The sequence below is a fragment of the Condylura cristata genome, unplaced genomic scaffold, assembly GCF_000260355.1.
Source record: "Condylura cristata isolate star-nosed mole 26May11 unplaced genomic scaffold, ConCri1.0 scaffold00008, whole genome shotgun sequence".
NCBI lineage: Eukaryota > Metazoa > Chordata > Mammalia > Eulipotyphla > Talpidae > Condylura > Condylura cristata.
Window position 1 is genome coordinate 16,377,013 of NW_004567109.1, and position 19,922 is coordinate 16,396,934.

Consider the following 19,922-nt stretch of genomic DNA (forward strand, 5'->3'; position numbering starts at 1 on the left):
AACTTGCACTGAGGTGGCTGTGGCCAGCTTGCAGTGCTGCGTCCTTAGCCATTGCACCACCAGGGAGGGCCTAGTCCAACCAATTTTACAGACTAAGTAGTAACATGACAGCAAAATATCTTTGCTTATGATCCCTTATTCACACCACAGATATTTATTGAGCAACCACTATGGAGCAGGCGCTGGGGACTTAGCAGGGAAGCAGCCACAGGCCCTGCCTGGGAGAAGATGTAACTAACAAGGAAGGTGACCAGGTTCTTATCAATGGTGGTCTGCACCTGAGAGAAAGTAAAGCTATCAGGCCATAAGACAACCATAACGGTGGACCCCACAGCTGAACCCCGAGGAAGAAGGAAGGAGGAGTGTGAGCCCTGCTGACCGTGGGCCCTGCACTCATGATTGTTGGGAAGCTGGCCCCAGGGGGGAAAAAGCCCCAACTCATGTGTTTGCCAAATTTTGGGGTGTAAATGCTCCCACCACCCGTGATTTCAAGCTATCATTGTGACATCACGGGGCAGAGAGATGGGAGGAGATTTAGTCATCAGCTCTCAGAGGCCAGTGTGAATTGGCTCCATTAACCAGCAACCTGGGGCCTTTCCTGTAGAACGGGAGAAAGATAGCCCTTCTCTCTGCAGCTACATCAGTCAGGTCACAAAACCCGCAGCTGAAAGGCATTCCCATTGACTTGCCTCTGAGTCACTGGAACAGACCATCTCGTCCTCCTAAGAGGCAGCATAACGGCTCCTTTGCCCTCCCTGGCAGCCCCAGGGCCGTCCAGCTTGGGACACTGCCTGCTTGAGACCCAGATGTCTGAGGAGAGGGGCCAAGTGCTACAATCCTCCCCGCTGGTGGTCCTTGGGGATCGAGACCCAGCCACCCAGGCAGCTCTTCACATTCTCCCAGCAAACTGCCCCCGGACATGACCCTCACATTGCTCAGGGTGCTGAGGGATTTGGACAGATTCCTTTCTGCTTTCAGGGCAAGGACTTGGGAGAGCAGGCCGCCCCGTCCTCCTGGACCCGAGCACGGAACACTCACTCACCCACTTCACAAACATGTGCTGAGGCCTCAGGGGGCCCCCCAGTTTGATGTGTCAGCAGCAGAGAGAGGGGTGAGGTAAAATGGCCCATCCATCATGCCTGGGCAGATGAGTTGAGGGGAAGACAGGGGCACGGACATCAATATCACAGTGCATGCTGGGGGGCATCGGGGAGGCACCCCTACACCCCACTGCCATTCAGGCCAGAAATCTGGGGTCATTCCTGACACTGCCCACCCACCAACCCAGTCAGTCATCCTGGTTGCTCAGAAATGTGCTCTCTCCTCTCTACATCCCCTGCCCCAGATCATTTTCCATCACTTCTTTTCTGGACTGCAGCTCCAGGCTCTCTGGCTCCCCCCACCCTTCCCCCAAAGGCCACAGTGCAGCTGAGCGGTGACTGTAAAGGACAGAAGTGTCCACACTTCTCCCGCGGCCTCTCCGCAGAAGGGCTCCAAGGCTCTTCACCACTGGCCCCAAATTTCTCCAGTCTTTTCTCTTGGCCCAGACCCACACTGTCCAATATAGTAGCCACCAGCCACAGGTGGCTATTTAAAATAAAATTAGTGAAAATTAAAACAGACAGAACATTGAGTTCCTTAGTTGCACTGATCGCACATGCCAAGCACTCTTTAGCCACACCCGACTAGCGGCTCCCCACCAATGCAGGCGCAGAGCTGCTATTCCAGAGTCAAACCGGACAATGCCGCTCCAGTGCACAGAGCACCTCCAGCGCTCTCCCCAGGCCTGTGCACGTGCTATTCCCGGTCTGCCACGCCCACCCACGTGATTCCCCCACATGCCAGGTGCATACAATTCTCATAAGACCTAGATCAAATATCCCTAGGAAGCTGCCCCATCTGGGCCCTGCTCTATGTCCACAGTGCCCTCGACTTCAGCTTTGTGGCACACTTTGTATTTTAATTACAAGGTCCACTGTCAGTCTCATGGGCTCTGGAGGGCTATGTCTGACAGATGCCACTCTCTTAGCACCTACCACAGGGCCGGGGACAGCGTGACTGGTGCAGAATGAATCTTGCCCAGCGAAGAGGCTGGACTGGGCTGGAGCTTACCCTGAAAGGTGTCTGTGTGTCTGTGTGTGTGTTGCATGGGGGGTGAGGTGAGGGTTGGAGGGGGCAGGCAGGAAGCTCTCCTCTGGTGGCCTACAGAGCCTGACAGAACAAAGCTAACTTAGAGAAACCAAACCCAGAACCCCTAGGGTAGGACTACGAGGAGGCCTGCGCTCTGCCTTCCTTCACTGGAGGGTCCTTTGGGTCTGGGATCAGATCTGGGCTGGAAGGTTGACTCTGTCACCATCTAGCTGTGTGGCCTTGGGCATGTACACTAACCTCTCTGTGCCCTAGTCCTCATATGGGAAGAAGGGGCATAATAACACCTCTAGGGTTGGGAGGGGGAAATGAGATCACAGTGAAGTGGCTTAGCCTCATAGGCAGAGCCTGGCGTACATGGGGTCTTGGGCCACTTGGTGGTCACCATGTCCCACATGAGGCGCCTCATCCTTTACTCAGTGGGTCCTTATACTGGGTCCAGCCAGGACAGGAAGGGGACCTAGGGCATCCGGTCCATCCCCCTGGGATTTTCTCATATAGGAAACTGAGGTCCAAAAATGGGACTGACTGGCCCACAGCAGAGTATGACAGAGTAGAACCAAGTGGAAAATTCAGCCCCAGCAGAGGTCAGACAGGTAACAGGAAGCTGTTGGAAAAGTCCTGCAGCGACAAATCTAACCCGAGGGAAGGTTTCTCCATGGGGAAGTGGCAGGACCAGAAGGGCTGGAAATGGTGTAGCTGGGTTTGAGTTCTGACCAGCCACAGGCTAGTGCCTTATCACTTCCATCTCACAGAGGAGGGGAAGTAGAGGTTCAGAGGGGTCAGGCTCTTGCCTGAGGCCACACAGCTTATAAGAGGCAAAAGAGGGCTCTCCTGGCGCTGCCTCCTGCTTACAACACAGCAACCACGTCTGGTCACACCGTCAGCTTTGTGGCCGCTATTCCTCGATGCCCGAGTTTATGGCTAGTTGGGTGACTCAGTAGATTACAAGGGCGAGCAGGATGAACACGGAGATTGAGCCGCCACCGCCTGGGACATGGGATCCCCCTCAGTCTCCAGATCTGTGAAGTGAGGACTAACTGTGCCTTCTCTATGTTGCTGCAAAGATTCGGTGGCTGGATTCAAGGCCTGACCCGACACACAGGATGTGCTAGGTCACTCCGGTATAATCCAATCATAATGATTGTGATTACATGTGCAAGAGGGACTTGCAAATGGGGGAGCCCCTGGGAGAGTATTCTTGATGCATAGAGTGGCGGAGTCGAGGGGCAGGGGCCTAGAGTATTCCAGGAAGAGAGAACTAGGTGGGCAGGGAGCACCTGCCTCCAGGAAGGGGGGGCGGCCAGGGGTGGGGGGAGCCGGCTATGTGACGGGGGCGGAGTCACAAGCTGGAAAGGCCAGTGGGGCTGGTTGGGGTGAGGAGGAGGCCTTGCAGGTCAGCAGGACTCTGCAGGTTCAGTCAGAGTTGGGACAGTGCAGGAGAGGGACGTGGGAGGGACCCATCAGAGGGCAGAGTCCTCTCTCTCCACCCCTTTCTCTGGGGGGGGGGCAGGTGGGGCAGCCCTGAGGTCATACACATGCAAACACATTAGTTGGGGGGCCCTGGGGCTCCCCTAGGTTTGGAGAGGCCACAGTGGGAGGAAGCTGGGTGGAGGACAGAGCCAGGCTCACAGACCCCCAAGGCCAGGAATCCTTCCAGTCTCCCGCCAGAGGACAGAGCTGCTGCAGGAAGCCATCTCGCCAGGGCTCTGGGGCCTTCTTGTCCGCCTCACCAACCAGTGCTGCCCAGGGGAGACAGCATGTCTTCTTACATCAGAACAGCCTGGCTTTGGATCTGGCTGGGTGGCCTTGGGAAGCTCCCTTTTCCCTTCTCAGGGCCCACCTCTCAGGGCCTTACTGGCAAAAGGGGGACAGAGCCACCCACAGAGGGCAGCAGGGGTGCCTGAGGAGAACGAAGCGAGTGGCACCAGGCCAGGTGCGGGGCAGTGCTGGCCCTCAGTGGGTGCTCAGTCCTCCCTGTCCCGGCACGGTCCCCGCTCTGCCCAAGCCTGGAGCACTGAGGACTGAAGCCTTGCTTGCCTGCCTCTCAGCTCCTTCAGTGCCGGGCGGCCCTGATGCTCCTGCTCCTGCAGACAGACCTAACTCTGCATGACTTGTCCCTAACCGCTCAGCCTCGCGGTCTCTGGTGGCACCGCCAGGCTGCCCCTCCGCCTACCCGCCTCTAGTCCAGCTTGCACATGGCCCAACAGGCCAATCTGACCAGGCCACTCAGACCTGGCCCTGTCTCCCCAACATCTTCAGGACCAAGCTCCTTGGGGACGGCAGGTGGTGTCCTCAAGACCCTTCCCAAGCTGGTCAAGTCTTACTTTTCCTTTCTCACCCCTTTTCTCACATTTCCCCTCCTCCCGCCTCTGGCCACAACAAACCACCTCAACTTGCGTTCACTTCCATGCTGGTCACACTCAGATAACCTGCAACTTCCAGTTTCAGGGGCACCTGGTGATGTTCTAGCCGGACGCATCATTTCTGAGCCTCCGTCTCCTCATCTGTGAAGTGAAGCAATGGGACCCCCTTCATAGTGGCCACGAGAGCTGAATGAGATCGGGAGAGAGTCCCGCCAAAGTGCCTTGCCCCGGCTCTGTCCCCACAGCCCAGGATGTGGCTGTGGGGGTTTGGATTCCTTCCTGCCTGCAGTGTAGTGTGCTCCTGGGACTCAGCTCAACAGTCAGCTGCTGGGGGACTTGTATTCCAGCCTCAAGGCAGGCCTGGCCCTCAGTAGCCACGGCAGGAGTCTCCTGAAGAAATTACTGAATGAACCCCCAGGCCAAGATGGAACCCACCTCTAAATCCTCCACACCCACCCAGTGTCCACCAGAACTCAACAGTGGCAACTCATGGGATGGAGTCCAACCTCGGGCAAATCCGTTTCCCCTCTGATAAGTGGGGAGGTGGTAGAACTGGGTGGCTTCTGAGGCCCCTGGCGGTTCCACACTGGGTGTCAGTGTAGGTGCGGAGGATGGAGGTGGGTCTGACCCTCAGCTGTGCCTCCCACTGGCAGCGTGACTGGGCCTCAGTGTCTTCATCTGTGAAGTGGGGTTCACTCAGGAGTAGGAAAGGGAGAAGGGTTGATGTGAGGACTCATAGCCTGCATACAGAACCCGGCTCAAAGAGCTTTGGCTTCTGTGCTTTAGAGTTGCTATTATTTCTGTTGTTGTTGCCTCATCAGGGACTTTCTATAATAAATATCCTGGGGGTGGGGGGGTGCTCAACCTCAACTCCTGTGACTTGTGCTCAGCTGTGTTGCTGCTGCCCCCAAAGTGCCTATAGCCAGCCCTGCCCCCATGGAGGGTGCTGTTTGACACACATCTGTCTTCTCCTAGGAAAAGTAACAGCAGAGGCTGCTTCCAGGGACACAGGGTGCCTCCCAGCCGGCACAAAATAAAGCGCCTCCTCTCTGTTATCTCTTTGGACAGGCAGCAACTCTGCCTCCCTTTTTCACATGTAAGACTGGAGGAGGCTGCAGAGAAGGCTGCATCTCCCACTTGGGTGGAAGGAGCCCTGAGCCAGGATTTGCACCTAACGGCCCAACCCTGCTCCCTCCTCTGGTGTTTCTGGATCTCTGTGCCCAGCTTCTCAGGGCTTCCATCCATCCACTGTCTCCCTTGGCATGAAAGAGGCCTTTAAGTGAGGCTCCAGGGGTCATGTGGGGCCTGGAGAGCATGCTAGGTCTGAATCTGATCCCTTCTCTGAGCTGGCCAGGCAACTGGATGCCAGGCCCTCCCAGGATGACATCCAGCCACCTGTGCCTGGTGCATCAGTTGGCATCCATAGCGTGTCCTTAGCCTGACCCTGTGCTGAGTGCTGGGCACCAAGAGGCAGCAGAGTGGGTGGAAGACAAGAACCACCCTCGGAAGAACTGTGAGTGCCCAGTCAGACTGGCTTCAAAGCCCGCCCCTGCCATTTACCAGCAGGGTGACAGAATATGTCATGTCAGTCGATGCCTCCCAACTTATTTCCTCTGTAAAAGGAACAATTATAGCACCTGTGCAACAGAGTGCCTGAAAGATTAAATGAGGTAGTTCAAGAAAAGTGCCAAGCCCAGTGCCAGGCAGAGGGCTAGGACCCCAGATGTGCTGGCTCTATTCTCCCCTTTGCTCTGTGATGGGTGTGCTCAGCGGTGAAAATAAGATGCCATTTATATAGTAAAAGTTATGCAGAACTATAAGAGAATTCTAACTGTGTTTCCCTGTGGGGTGGGGACTTTTATGTTATACTGCGCTGCTTATGATGTCACTTTTATAATAGAAGAAAAATAAAGCTACTTAAAGATGTCTGCCACTATGCTGTGCCTGATGTTGCATCTGTAGCCTCTAGCCTTTCCAGGAAGGTTGGGGATGCCCATGTTATAAATAGGTGGAGGCTCAGAGAAGCCATGTGACCTCGCCAAGAACACATGGCTGATCAGTGCTGTCAGGACCTGACCCCTGTGTTGGAAAGAGAAATACAGGGTAGTTCTGCTTGGCAGGTCAGGGACAACTTCAAGGAGGAAGTAATATTTGAGCTAAGTATAAAAAACTGAGAAGGATTTATCAGAGTTCTCAACCAGGGCTGATTTTGATGCTTGGGGACATTTGATGAAGTGTGGAGACATTTTCGCTCATTACAACTCGGGGGAAGAGGTGCGACAAGCATCTAGTAGGTAGAGGCCAGGGGTGTTGCGGGACACATACAGTGCACAGGGTGATCTTGCACAACACAAGGCTTATCTGGCTCTAAATGTCAATCGTGCAGCCTATGATGTAAACACGAGAGCCGTTATCTACTCAGTGCTTACGTTGGGACACGGGCAGTAAGTTCTTGTAAACGTCATATTATTTAGTCCTAGAACCCCATTACTCTCATGTTGTCAATGTGAAACCTGAGGTCAGAGATGGTGAGTAACTTCCCTAAGATCACACAGCCAGAAAGTGGTAGAGACAGGGTGGGTGTTGTCAGGAGTACAAAACCAGAACTCTTTACCTTTCTGCTCTGCTGCCTCCAGGATTTACAATAAAAGTAAATGCTCCAAGTCAACTTCTAGGCAGGGTGTGAGCCTGACTGAGCTCAGGCCCAGCCTCCTCAGGTCTTGAGGGCAAGGTCCCTTCCCTCACCCTCTGCCATTTCCCCATCTGTCAAGTGAAGGTTGCACCAAAACACCTCAAGGCCCCGCTAGCTCTGAGCAGTTATTGTCGAGGAGACAGGGCCAAGTCCAGGCTCCTGGAGCTCTGGGGACAGAACCACCAGCTGCTGGGAGAGGAGGGGATGTGACTAGGAGCTCAGCCTCCTTCCTGGGGCATAAATAGCTCTCCCTGGAGGGAGAGGCCTGAGAGGTTGGGGAGTGGCCTGAACTTCACCCAGGCGCTTACCTCTTCAGTGGGGAGGCGTGTTTCACTGCCACTTCTTGCCAAGCCCAAAGGAGAAACCAAAGCCAGGCCTCCTTCTCGGTCAAGAGAGGTGGGTCTGGGCATCGGTCCACCTGGGCACGAGGATTCTCACAGGTAGAAGGAAGAAGAATGGGAGTGTGTGTTGATCCAGCCCCTACCATGTGTCAGGACCTCAAAAAGTGACTCATCCCAGGGCAGCCTCATGAAAACCCTGGTAGGAAGAGTCACCCTGACCTCAATTTACAGGAGAGGGCAGCAGGGTTTACATGAAGTGACTTGGTGAGTTTCACAGGCGGTGCTGAGGGAAGCTGTCTGACCACAGGCCTAGTGGCCTAGAGGCTAAGGGAGGAGGAACTGCCCTGTTTTCCTTTGAGCCCAAAAGTAAAGTGTTTCAGTAATGCTTGGAGTAAATATGTATTCAATTTCTCCTACATTCCCCAGCACAGGGATGGATTGAAAAAACAAAACACAGCACAGCACAGCACAGCACAATGCTTCTGATGGCCCCACTTGCAGACACAGGAACCAAGCCTCAAAAAGCAGAGGCCTTGGAGCTACAAAGTTAGACAGGAGAGGAGAGGAGAGCTGCTGGGAGCAGGCAACTGGACCTCCTCTGGACCTCCGTCTCCACAGCTCTATACTGTGAGGTTACATGGATGGTTTCAGACAGTCTCATCAAACTCTCACATGGATGGACTGAAGCTGTACCTGGTCCTACCAAAGGTTCTCTCTTCCTCCCTGTTCACGTGACTTCACAGCTGGATAGATGGGGATACCAGTCCTTGGCTCTGGGGGTAGAGGGCCAATGCTAGCTTTCTGCAAGACTCCAGAGCCCCAGCTCTTTCTCTCCAGCCTCAGAGGGTCAGGCTGGAAGGGAGTCAGTCATGGTTTGGGGATGAAGGCGACAGGGAGGAAGGGTGGTGAAAATGTGCCCCTGTTCATCTCCATGGGCGTCTGTAGGTGCAGACTGACTTAGGGCCCTTACGTATAAAGGGGGCGAGGACCACCCAGACACAGGGAAATGTAGTTATTTAGCTCTTGCTTCAGTATCTTGAGGAGCAAAGGGCTTACTACCTTTGAATGAGCGCACTGTATTGTCATGAAATATTTAAGTGAAAAACCTTCTGGCTACAAAGATTCTGCCTTTTGGGCCAGCTCAGGCCCAATGTTGGTTATTCATTCAACTTCTACTGATGGGTACTGTGGACCAGTCCTTGTGCCAGGCTTTGGGGCCACAGCTGTAGTGAACGAGACTGTCCTGGCTCTTGGAGAATGGTGCACTGGACTGGTATTCCAAGGTCAGAGACAGGGACTGCCAGATTGAAATGGTTTCTCTTGAAAGAAAGATTCCAGGCTCAAATAAGCTTGGGAACCATTTTATTAAATACAGTAAAATGGAGTTCTTTGTGAGAAGATTTCTCCAAGACTTTAATATGCAAATGTACACTGAGAATCATCCAAGAGTGTTATAGAGTATATACTATATTTCCTAGAGATAGCTGATATTAGGACAGTATTTTTAAAACACTTATTAATAAAAAGCATTTGGGGGAATGCAGTTATGCTTTTTTGTTTGTTTGTTTTCGGCCAGTGGAGGGCTTCACAGAGAGGACATTTGAGGAGGGGATTGAGAGTTGAGTAGGAGTTGGTCAGTGACCATAAGAGGTTTAGGGAAGACCAATTATAGTCCTAGGCTGACTATGCCTTAAGTCATCCTTCATATATTTTTCACTTAATCCTCAAAGGTTCTGATGTGGTTAACAGAACCACGGAGGTCACAGGAAGCCTTTGCAAACTTCCACACACCCACTTCCCCCTCCCTTTTCTCAAATAATTCACCTTGGGGGCTTAGTCTTGGCCTTGGTACTAACCCTCCAGGTCCAGACACACACCTGACTGAGCGCCCTCTCCCTCCCCCTCCTCCCATGGATAGAGCTCACCTCCATACAGTTCAGCCCCACTCTCAGACGGTGGTCCAGCCCCCTGCCTGGCCCTGACCATGGCCACATCCTGATCTCTGTCTGTCAATTCTGTCCTAGACCTTTCTGATACCAGGCACTGTCTCCTGCCCCACCACCCTGCCAGTGCCTCTGACCTTGCCCAGCTCTGATTCGGCCCCATCCCACGGCTGCCTTGTCTAGTACCTGGACCAGTTCCAACTCATCTGTCTCCGTCGACCCACCCCACCGGAGACCCACCCCCAACCACGGACCCTTCTCGTCCCTTGCACCCCGCAGGCCCCGCGGGGTCCCGACAGCCCATGGCCCCACCTCCAGTACCCGCTCTTTGGCGCCGGCTCCTCCCCGTTCCCGCCCCTTACTAATGCTGATAGGGCACTGACCCGGCCAGTGGCTCCGCCCAGCGACAACTCCGGACCCAGCCGGTGGTCCAGCCCGACCCCGCCCCGCCAGGTCCCGCCCCCACCCCAGGCCGCCCAGCCGCTCACCTGCAACTCTTCGAAGGCGTCGTCGATGCCGGTGACCTGGTGTTGCTCGTGAAGCGCCGGTTCGTCGCAGAAGAAGCAGAGCAGCGCGCGGTCCGTGAGGCAGAAGAGCTTGACCTTGTCGTGCGCCTGGCAGGGTCGCGCGGCGCGGCGCGCGTTGAGGATGGCGTCCAGCGGGAAGGCGCTGTAGCGCTCCACGATGTTGGCCAGCTTGAGGCTCGGCGCGAGCGCGGGCTCGGCGAACGTGCGGCGGCACTCGGGGCAGTCGCGGGCGCCCTGAGCCTCCTGCCGCACCCAGTGTTCGGTGATGCAGCGGCGGCAGAAATAGTGCTCGCAGCCCAGGCTCACCGGGTCCTGGTAGATGCTCAGGCAGATGGAGCAGAGCAGCTCGTCCTTGAGGCTGCACGCCATGGCGCCGGGGGCGGCGGGGAGGGGGGCCGAGTAGGGGGCGCGGCTGAGAGCGCGCGGCGCTGTCGGGGGCGCCACGGAGGGGTGGGTGCGGGAGGGACTGGGGTAGGAGCTCCCGGAGAAGAAAGAAGGACTGTCCCGGAGGTGGGTAACTCGAGGAAGGGGTGCGGGTGCCCTGCCGCTGCCCAGGATGCGAGCTCGGGGGGTGGTGATAGCGAGGTAGTGGGCACTGGATGCTGGAGACGGGGGGCCCTGGGTATTCGAGGGAAGCAGAAGAAGGTTCTGCTGGGAACCTCCTGGGAAGAAGGTTCTAGGGAAAGGGACAGTCCGAAGGAATGGGGGTGCTGAAATAAGGGGGTCCAGCCGGGGAACGCTGGACTTGAGGGGTTAAATCCCGGGATGGGTGCGGTGGGGGAGGGGGAGAGCTGGATGGAGAATTCTGGCGGAGAGGGAAGCCAGGCGGAGCCGCCCCGCGGCTATACTGGCAGAGGAAGGCAGGAGTGCAGCCTCGCTCAGCTGCCGGATCCCGGCCCCAGGCCCGGCCCGAGATGCCCCTTACCTTCGCCGACTCAGCAGCCACTGCTCGGATCCCAGCGCAGCTGCTCAACCCGGAACCAGCCGAACCCGAGCTGCAGGCGGCCGTGGCGCCCTCCCCGCCCCCGGGGGCGGGGCCCAGGCGGCTCCGCCCCCGCGGCGGGCGGGGGAGCCTAGGGGACGCGACCGGGCTTGCAGCCTGCAGACCCCCCTCCTTACCCACACGGTGCTTCCGCTCCCGCGGGAGCTAAACCCAGCTGTTCCTTCAGGGTCTGCATATGGAGTAGCATCCAGATCTCAATTACGTTCCCTGTGGCGGGTGGGGGTCGGGAGACTGCCAGTTTGAGAAAATAACATCTTTTGGGATCATCAATTTAAAGATTTGGGGAAAATAATATTTTACATTAAAACAATGTAAACTTTGTTGTATAATCTGCATAGGATAGAACTTTTGCATAAAATATAAAAATAAAACTCGAGGAATGTTCTCTTGCACAGGACAAGTTCAAGACTCCTCTCACTCCTAAAACCTACATTCCCATTTCCTCTTCACTTTCTTAAGGAGAGCTTGGGGCAGACGTTTGTCAGGGTCAGGAAAGCCTGACCCTGCCTGTGGCCTGGCTTGAAAGATGCCCTCCATTCAGCAGACCTTTCCGGAGTGCTGTATTTGGGGAGGGGATGGAGGCGGAGAGAGGGAGAAAGTAATAGGAGACCCTGTCTCATATGCCAGATGGAGAGGAGATAAGGGATTTCTGGGCAGAGGGGACAGCTTGAGCAAAATCATAGAGGCGTGAAAGGGGAGGGGATATTTTGGGGGGAAATGCAAGATTCCTGTTAGGGTGGGCTAGGGAGGGAAAAGTCTGGGGTGAGGTGGTGAGCACTGAGTGTCTAGTAAAGCATCTCCTGCCCAAGCCCGGGAATGACTGATAGGCATGTCAGGAAGATGCTCATCGCCATCATCAGGGTCGGTGTTTTTTGCAGTGCTCTGCACACAGGAAAGGTGTGTGCCTGAAAAGCAGCCGTGGAGAAGTGGATCGCAGTAGAGGGACTGGGCACAGTTAGGTCACCATCATCAGTGCCTGCAGGAGGTGAGGCCTGAGCTGGGGCGGCAAGAGTGGGTGAGGCGTGAAGGTCCCCCTGCTGAAAGTAAAGACACGGTGGGGTTATATTATGAATTTGATATGGTGTTGAGCGAAAAGGAGGCATTGAAGGTGGCTCCCCATTTTCTGCCTCCTCCAGAAATGTCTTCAGTGGATTTGAACTTTACTGCGGTCTAATTTAAGAAACAGCTTGAAGTTCACTCCTGTGTCTGCTAAGTGTCCTCCATCTCACCATCATGTGGCCAGTGTCTTCATTGTTGCCAGAAACGGGTTGGTTACTCAAACAATAGCCGTTCCTGGACTTTTTCGTGCAGCCAGAACTCTGACTGTTTAGGTGGCCCCTTATCCTCAGGATCAAAAGAAGGCTGACCCCCCCCCCCCCATCCTCTCTCCAGAAGCCTTGTTTGGTCCAAGTTCTTGCTATGGTAGTTGCATTTGTCTCGCTGGTGGTCATTTAGGTTTGGCATGCGAATAAGTCTGGCTGGAAAAGACACAGAAACCAGAGTGGAAGCCGATGGTGGGAGGGGGCTTCTGCAAAGGGCCTTTTCAGGCTCAGAAATACAACTCCCTTTGCTGGGCGTGGATGTGTTTGATGGCAATGCTCACAAGTGCGGCAGGCCTCTTGCTCCCAGCCTGAGGATGCAGTCAGCCAGGTGCCCCAGGGAAGAAAAGCTGCTGGTGTGAGCTGGTCCATCTTAGCGATTTGCAGGCTTATTAGTGCTGTGACTTGGCAACAAGTAAAGCCCAGGTGACACCGAGGTGCTCTTCCAATTTTGATTTTTAAAAAGGCAGTTCTGTATGAATAAATAAATAAATCTTTAAAAAAAAAAAAAAGGCCAGGGACCACATTATTGAAGCATTTGAAGTGAAATAAAAGAAGACCTGATGAATGGATGAAATGGTGGACTTCACTTATTCAATATATAAGCCATCTCTTCTATCGAAACATAGTGTCTGGAGAAGTAGCTGGCCTGCTAGGCTCAGCATTTTCCAGCTGCTATGGCAGACTTGTGACTAAGTCCTATCCAGTAAAATTAAGTAGAGATAGCCCTTAAGGGCACTTACTGATGGTGACTATGGGCAGGCCTTGTGGGAGGGGATGGGAGAAACTATGACCCCCAGCTTGCCAGGAGCTTGCAGTCCAAAGGGAAAGAAGTGACTCATTCTTGTCAAGCCCAGTAGGACTTACTGAGCCTTCTCACATAAGTTACTGGATTTGCATCTCACAGCAACCTTACTGAGCAGATCTTTTTTATCAAGGAAGATGCTGAGGTTCAGAAAAAGGAGATGTGTGAGTTGCTAGCTATCCATGCAATTCCATCCTCTTCTTCTGTGGCAGTGTAGTAACTGGAGAAACGACTGTTTCACTAGAGAACACTTTCAGCTGCTCTCACAGTCTAGTGCGTCTTTGTGACCAAGTTTTCCCTGACAGAATGTAAATAGAAATGGTCCTTAAGGCATTGACTTCTGCCCTTCCACGTTCTAATTCTTTTTCTCTCAAGTTGGAGGACACAGATGCCAGGATTCAGCCTCAATTATGCAAAAAGCAGCTACTAGAGCAAACATGAAGAAGAAACCTGGTTCCCGAGTGAGTACATGGAAATGAGCCACCTAGCACCCCAGCTTGGAGAAATACGCTTCCCTTTTCCACAGACATGGTCTCTGCTGCAGCTGCTTAGCTTACCTCATGCTATCCTATAGCTGTTTTTAGGAAATGCTTTAGATTATTTTATGCTATTGTCTTAATCCTTTCAGCAGAAAAGCCCCTCTTACTATGCTAACTCCAGTCTCTTCCAAATGTATAGAATATGGCTTTCTGTGGGTGAAAGGCACAATCTCTGACCTTTCATGAAACTTCCCAGCTTTCTGTCTTTTCCCTCTTCGAGCTGTTCTTCTGACTTTACTCCATCTCCATTAAGATGCAGAGCACTCATACAGTTGGCTCTATTCAAGTCTGTCCAGTCATTGCTCTTTCTGGATGTTTCCCCAGCCTTGGAGGTCGTGACTGAAATGCATGCTTCTATTCATACTCAAAAAATAACTTCAAGTACATATTTTTTCTAATTACCAAGAGGTAATGTTGAATGGAGAGGGAAAAACCCCCACAAAACAAAAGGAAGACCCAGACTCATGCAGGCATAAGCATGCACAGTTACACCCTGTACAATTCTAGTCAAATTTATCCTTAGTCTAGGAGTGTGTGTGTGTGTGTGTGTGTGTGTGTGTGTGTAGGGAGGGGGCTTAACTTTTATATTGTATTGCTGCTTATTATTTAATTTTATAATTGGAAAAAATGAAGTTGATTCTCTTTGTGGATTCTGTATTTACAAATTCACCAACTGCAAACTTACTTGTAACATACCGATCAATACTTGAGATGCTTTTGTAGTCATTTGTAGACAGACATATGCAATAAATTTCGATTCCACTTTGTGAAAACACAGGGGCCAGATGTTCCCAGCTGAGGTCGAACAAGGTGACTCTCTGTCTTCTTGCTTCAGTTCTCATACTGACTAGTATCTTTCTCACGGTCTATTCAGCCCCAGTTTTCCCTCAATTTTCTCCTTTTACTATTTACAGGGGCCCCAAAACACCATATTATGCTGTCCAGGATCCCTAAGCTTGTGATGTGCCTTGGGGAGGAAAATGTTTGTTAGGTAATTGTTCATTCAGGCATGAGTGAGCGTGAACCTGGCAGTGAGTTCAATGTTAGTGAATCAAAGGTTTGTATTAAATCAGGTGTTTTTAAGCAGAAATACACATGTAACAAAATTATGTATCGATTAGTAGGGACACATTGGCGGGAACCTCACAGAACTAAACTCTCTATTTCCTCAGGGGCAATATTCAGTATTTGCGATTTCAAGTTTTGTAGCAACTTCAGAGAACATAACTACTGTGAGTGATGAGAGTTGCCTGTATTTAAAATTGTGTGTCTAGTGCAATCCACCAATACAAGTCACCAGCCACCAGATCGCTGTGGATCCAGGATCACTGTGGCTTGGGCAAGGGGAGGAGCCAGAGAATGGACCCAGAGCTAATTCTAGGTGCCTGGCAGTGTGCCAGGTGCTTCAGCTCCATCATTTATGAAAACTTTTTCTGCTCATTTTATTGATTTTTTTTAACAATAGGAGCCATAGTGATTTGAAACATTATGTAAGGTTCAGTCATAACAGCCTTTGAAATCAACATCTCATTTACTACCTTATGTTTGTACCAGCATTCTAGGTGCCAACTGTCATCATAGATGACCCCCCCATCATCCCATTTATCTAGCGCCCCCCATCTTCACCCCTTCCTCAGCCCCTCCCTTTCCTTCTGGTAACCACTACTTTGTTCTTATAGTCCGCAGCTTGTTTTGTCTTATGTAGCCCACTCATTTGCTTAGTTCTTTATGTTCTGCATGGGAGTGACATCATAGGGTGTTTGTCTTTCTCCAGCTGACTTATTTCACTGGGCTCAGACCATGTTTTGCAAATAGTAGGACTGCATCTTCTTTTCTCTCTCTAAATATCTGAGTAGTATTGGATTGTGTATATATCAAGTTTTTAAAAAAAAAAAATCCTCGGCCCTCCCTGGTGGTGCAGCGGGTTAAAGCACAGCACTGGAAAGCTTAAGCCACTTCCACATGAGTTCGATTCCCGCCTGCCCCGGAGGAGATCCACATGGCAAGGAAGACCTCTCCTGGCCTGCCCGCTGCTCCCCTCAGCAGTGTACTTCGTAAATCTGCCTGTTCTGCTCCCCACTCTGTCCCTGGTGAGTCCTCTCACCCTCTGCATCTCTGGTCTGTACCCCAGTTCTGTATGAATAAATAAATAAATCTTTAAAAAAAAAATCCTCACCACTGTTCTCCAGACCTGAGCTTCTTCTCCCCGATGCTGATGAGGAGCTGCAGCTCAGAGGGAAGACGTGATCTGCTTGAAGCCAGAGAGAGCTGGCAGCGGGCTCTCGGCACAGCTGTGCAGCCTGGAGCCCGGCTACATCTGGCTTCTCAGCTTTAGCCAGCGGCCTTTTAAATGATCTGGCTGGACCCTCACTCTCGGTCCTCGCACCATTCCAAATGTTGCCTGTCTCCTCAAGTGCTATAGAGACCCCCTGTCCTTTCTTGGGGTGGGGGAGCTTGTCCCCCTCTCCAGGAAGCAGGGAGTCCCTCCTGGGAGATTCTCCACTTCTGCTTCCCTTCAACTTAGCAAATGATCTATAAAAAAACTCAAGGTGTCCCTGAAATGAGGCTGAGTGTAAAACAAACAAGTGCATGAAGTCAATGAATTTATAACTTATTCATCTCCTCTCAGCAGCCTGGGAGCAAGGGTGCCTTCTGTCAAAATAATTCCTCCACCTGCGCCCCTGTCTGATCCCTGCAAACCTCCCCTGGGGCCCAACTCCTTCAATTATCCTCCTCTCCAGCCTGAATTTTTGTCCCTTTCTTCTGCACCACATCAATCCCCTCAGCCTATACATGGGCTCACTCTTCTCTTAAAGTAGCACTTCCTGTAGCCCCCACTTTTAGCCCCCACCTCATGCCTTGCCTTTCTCTAGTCCAGCTTCAGGGAAGAATCATCTATCTGCACACCCTCCCTGTCACTCATCAGCCAGGCAGCCTGACTCTGCTCCCCATCTCCCCATGGAACACATGAAAAATCTCCTAATTGCCAATGAAAGTTAACTGCTAAGATACAGTTGCTTCTGCAGAAAAACAAAATACAGCAGAAAAGTGAAAAGGAAGTTCGAAATATTCATGATTCCACCCCTGAGAAAAGACCATTGTTAATACTGGGCTTATACCCTCCCCAACATTATACTTGCTGTGTGCACACCCCAAGGGGGAGAAGGAGTGGGGAGTAAAGGGGAGACGGAGGAGGGGGAGTTCACTTTCTAAAGCATTGCTCCTCAAAGTCTGCATGTAGAATCGCATGTGTTTTCATATAGATTTTTCCAAGAGCTGACCTTGCAATAAGGACAAATGTGAACACAGATTATTTGGGAGGTGTAAGTAACATACTTGGGAAGCGGAAAGGCGATGCTGGGGAGGGAGGCATCTCCATCAGGGTCGCTAGGAAACCTGCTAGCACACAGGGCAAAGGAAGGCTTCTCTTGCAGGGCAATTCTAGGAAATGGTGCAAAACACATGACTCTGAATGACCCTCCCACAGGATGTGGGACACCATCTTTGAATGCCCAGGCTGCTCCATGGCACTTGTGACCTGTGGCATGAGCACTGACTTTCTGCAGGTGTGGGAAGCCCATCCCTGATGCAGAGGCTGGCAGCTGGGCATCCTGAGTGCACAGTGACAGGTTGAAAGGATGAGGGCAGGGCACTGATGGTATCTCACCATCCAGCCCTGGGGTGCTCAGGGCTGGGGTGCTTGCACTTACTCCATCTCAAGGTTTGTGTCCTCTACAATTTCTTCAATGTAGCAAAATCATGACTGACTTAAAAAAAAAAAAAAGACAATAGGAGGGGCAGTGGAACAAGCCACAGATCCCACTGTTGAAATTGGTTCTGAGACTAACTGAAACTCATCATCTTCCTTCTCCAGCATCCCACTCTAGATGCCCCTCACTGGGAAAGGGGGTCACCTACCCTGCCAGCTCAGCAACTCCTTCCCTTGCCTGTTGGTTCATGGCATGGGAGCTCAAAGTTGAGATGGTAGATATAATTTTAGCATTCGTAACACTATTGTGTCACCTCATAGAAGCACCCCCCCCCTTACTCTTTGGGAACTAGAGAGTCCAACAGAACATAAGGGTTTGGGGACAGCAAATTAAATTTACCAAGTGAGTTACTGAGAGACAGGCCACAATCTTGGTCCCCAAATCTGCATTCTATCAAGCAAGGACACAGCACATATATAACAGCTATTACCTCCAGGTACATAAATACATCTCAAGGACAGTCCTTTAACCTGACCTTCACGCTGATGCCTCCATTATACCTTAGTTGTACCTTCAAATGATTAAGACAACAGTTTCTGGTTGAGATGGCATTAGGTATGGTCAATGGCTAATGTGGTCAAGTGTCCACTTCCTCCATGGGTATGTGGATCTTGTGGTAGCAGAGTTTGCCAAGACACAGTGGGCTGAATAGACAAAACTTATACTGACTCAGGAAGTCAAGAAGAGTTGTGGCCCCCCTGGGATGGTTGGGTTCATTCTAATCAACCTATGGCCTCATGGCTGGGTGCTCCCCTTTGGGGATGGTGCCCTGTGAAGAGTTAAATATCATTCTCTGTGCTGACAGACTGGACACTTAATAGTGGTAACACCTACCTACATCAGTGTTTGCAAGAGGGAGCCTGAGTTATTGGTCTATGTCTGGTGTCCATTGTGGCACTGTGACTGTCACTTCATGGGCCCACTGTACCTGCTTTAGGGTGGCTGGGGAGAGCAGTTGGCTCATGTTAAGTGGATGCACCACAGGGTCAACTTTATTGCTCAGTGACTCCTCTGCAATGGGCATCACTGGCAGGCACTGAAATGGGACAGAGACCCGTATATTTTTTGCATAGGCTAACCACGATTTTTTTTCTCTAGATTTCCCTCTGAGGTCAATCCAAAACTTTCCCCCATAGACTTCCTTAACTTCAGGTTTTCAATCTTGCTCTTCCAGCTTCCCCATCAATCATCCAGACCAGCCTTACTGCCCAGGGGTCCTCAAGTCACTTCTCCTTTTGCATCAAGTTCAGTACTCAATGTCCTATATGAAGTTTGGCCTCCTGGAAGAATTTCCCACTCCCACAACCCTGTAGGACATCCAGAGAAGGACTGTATTGCAGCAAAAGTGCATGTTCATCTCTACCAACTTGTTATGTAAACCTGGCATAAACTAGGGTCAAGGTTTTTCCTTCTCTAAGAGAATCCCTCGTGAGTTCAAAGGTGTGAGCTGAGGGTGCAAACAGGAGAGACAGTTTGGGGGTGTGGCCTGCTGGTACAACACTTTTGTCTTTCTGGCTCTGCTCAGGCTTGCTCTGATTGCTTCGCTTCATTCCTCCGTGGCTTGCTGTTGCACTGGTCTTAGTGACCTGATAGAGCTAACAGTATACAGCTTATGATAAGAAGCTCTGGCCACACAGTGAGTTAATCTCTCTGGTTACTTGCTCAAGCTCTTTTAGAGCCCAGTAGCAAGCCAGGCAGTGATTTTCAAAAATTGAATGTTTTCCTGCTTCAGAGAGCAAACCTCTGCTCAGAATCCTAGTGATCTATACTAAGATTCTGCCTCTGGGGCTTGCCAAAGGCCCCACACATGTCCTTTCTTATTATAAGTCCATCTGTCGCCATAGCATCTCATAAATGGATTGGAGAAATATCTCCACATGACACTATCTCTAAAATCTGTAGGTCTGCTGCATGGTAAGCGACATAAGAAACAGTTATTCATCTATTGCTTGGAAGGGGTCATCTCTTCCTGTTCTAGATCACTTTAACCCCTGTCTTTAAATTTGATGTGAGACCCTTGAATATTTTTATTTTCCACTCTCCTGTGTATGTCTCAGAGAGCAGCTGCTACTTCCTCCCCAGTTTTCCTGGAAATAACTGAGAACAAAAGGAAAATATACTTGCCAGGACAGTTGTATGCCAAGTTTCAGAAGTTACTGGTCTGTTCTAGTTGCTGTAGGACCTCTGGTTTTTGGTTGTTTTCTTGCAATGGCAGGCTGGAGAGTTATGTGGAAGTAGCATGGGATTGCCACTCCTGCATTCTTTACATCTTTGAGGGCAGTGCTAACCTCTGCCATTCACCACAGAGTATACTACCACTTCCAATTTGCTACTTTGTCTGGGGTGTATGTGTGTCATTTCAAATGCTCCCACTTGGTTTTCTTGCCACGATGGGTCTTCGGTACAGATTGAGAAACCTATGTGATTTTCTACAAGCTGCTAAGTTTACTCAGCACAATCAGGTATTCA

At 51.6% G+C, this 19,922-nt stretch overlaps 1 protein-coding gene across 1 annotated transcript in view; it reads right to left on the reverse strand.

Annotated features, from left to right (window-relative positions):
• Window positions 1–11,007, reverse strand: part of TRIM62 (tripartite motif containing 62) — a 25,227-nt gene extending 14,220 nt beyond the window's left edge. Inside the window, exon 1 of the mRNA XM_004678762.2 lies at window positions 9,979–11,007. Coding sequence (XP_004678819.1) covers window positions 9,979–10,386 — 408 coding nt within the window. The 5' untranslated portion in view covers window positions 10,387–11,007. The remainder of the gene's footprint in view (window positions 1–9,978) is intronic.
• Window positions 11,008–19,922: the final 8,915 nt, after the last annotated feature.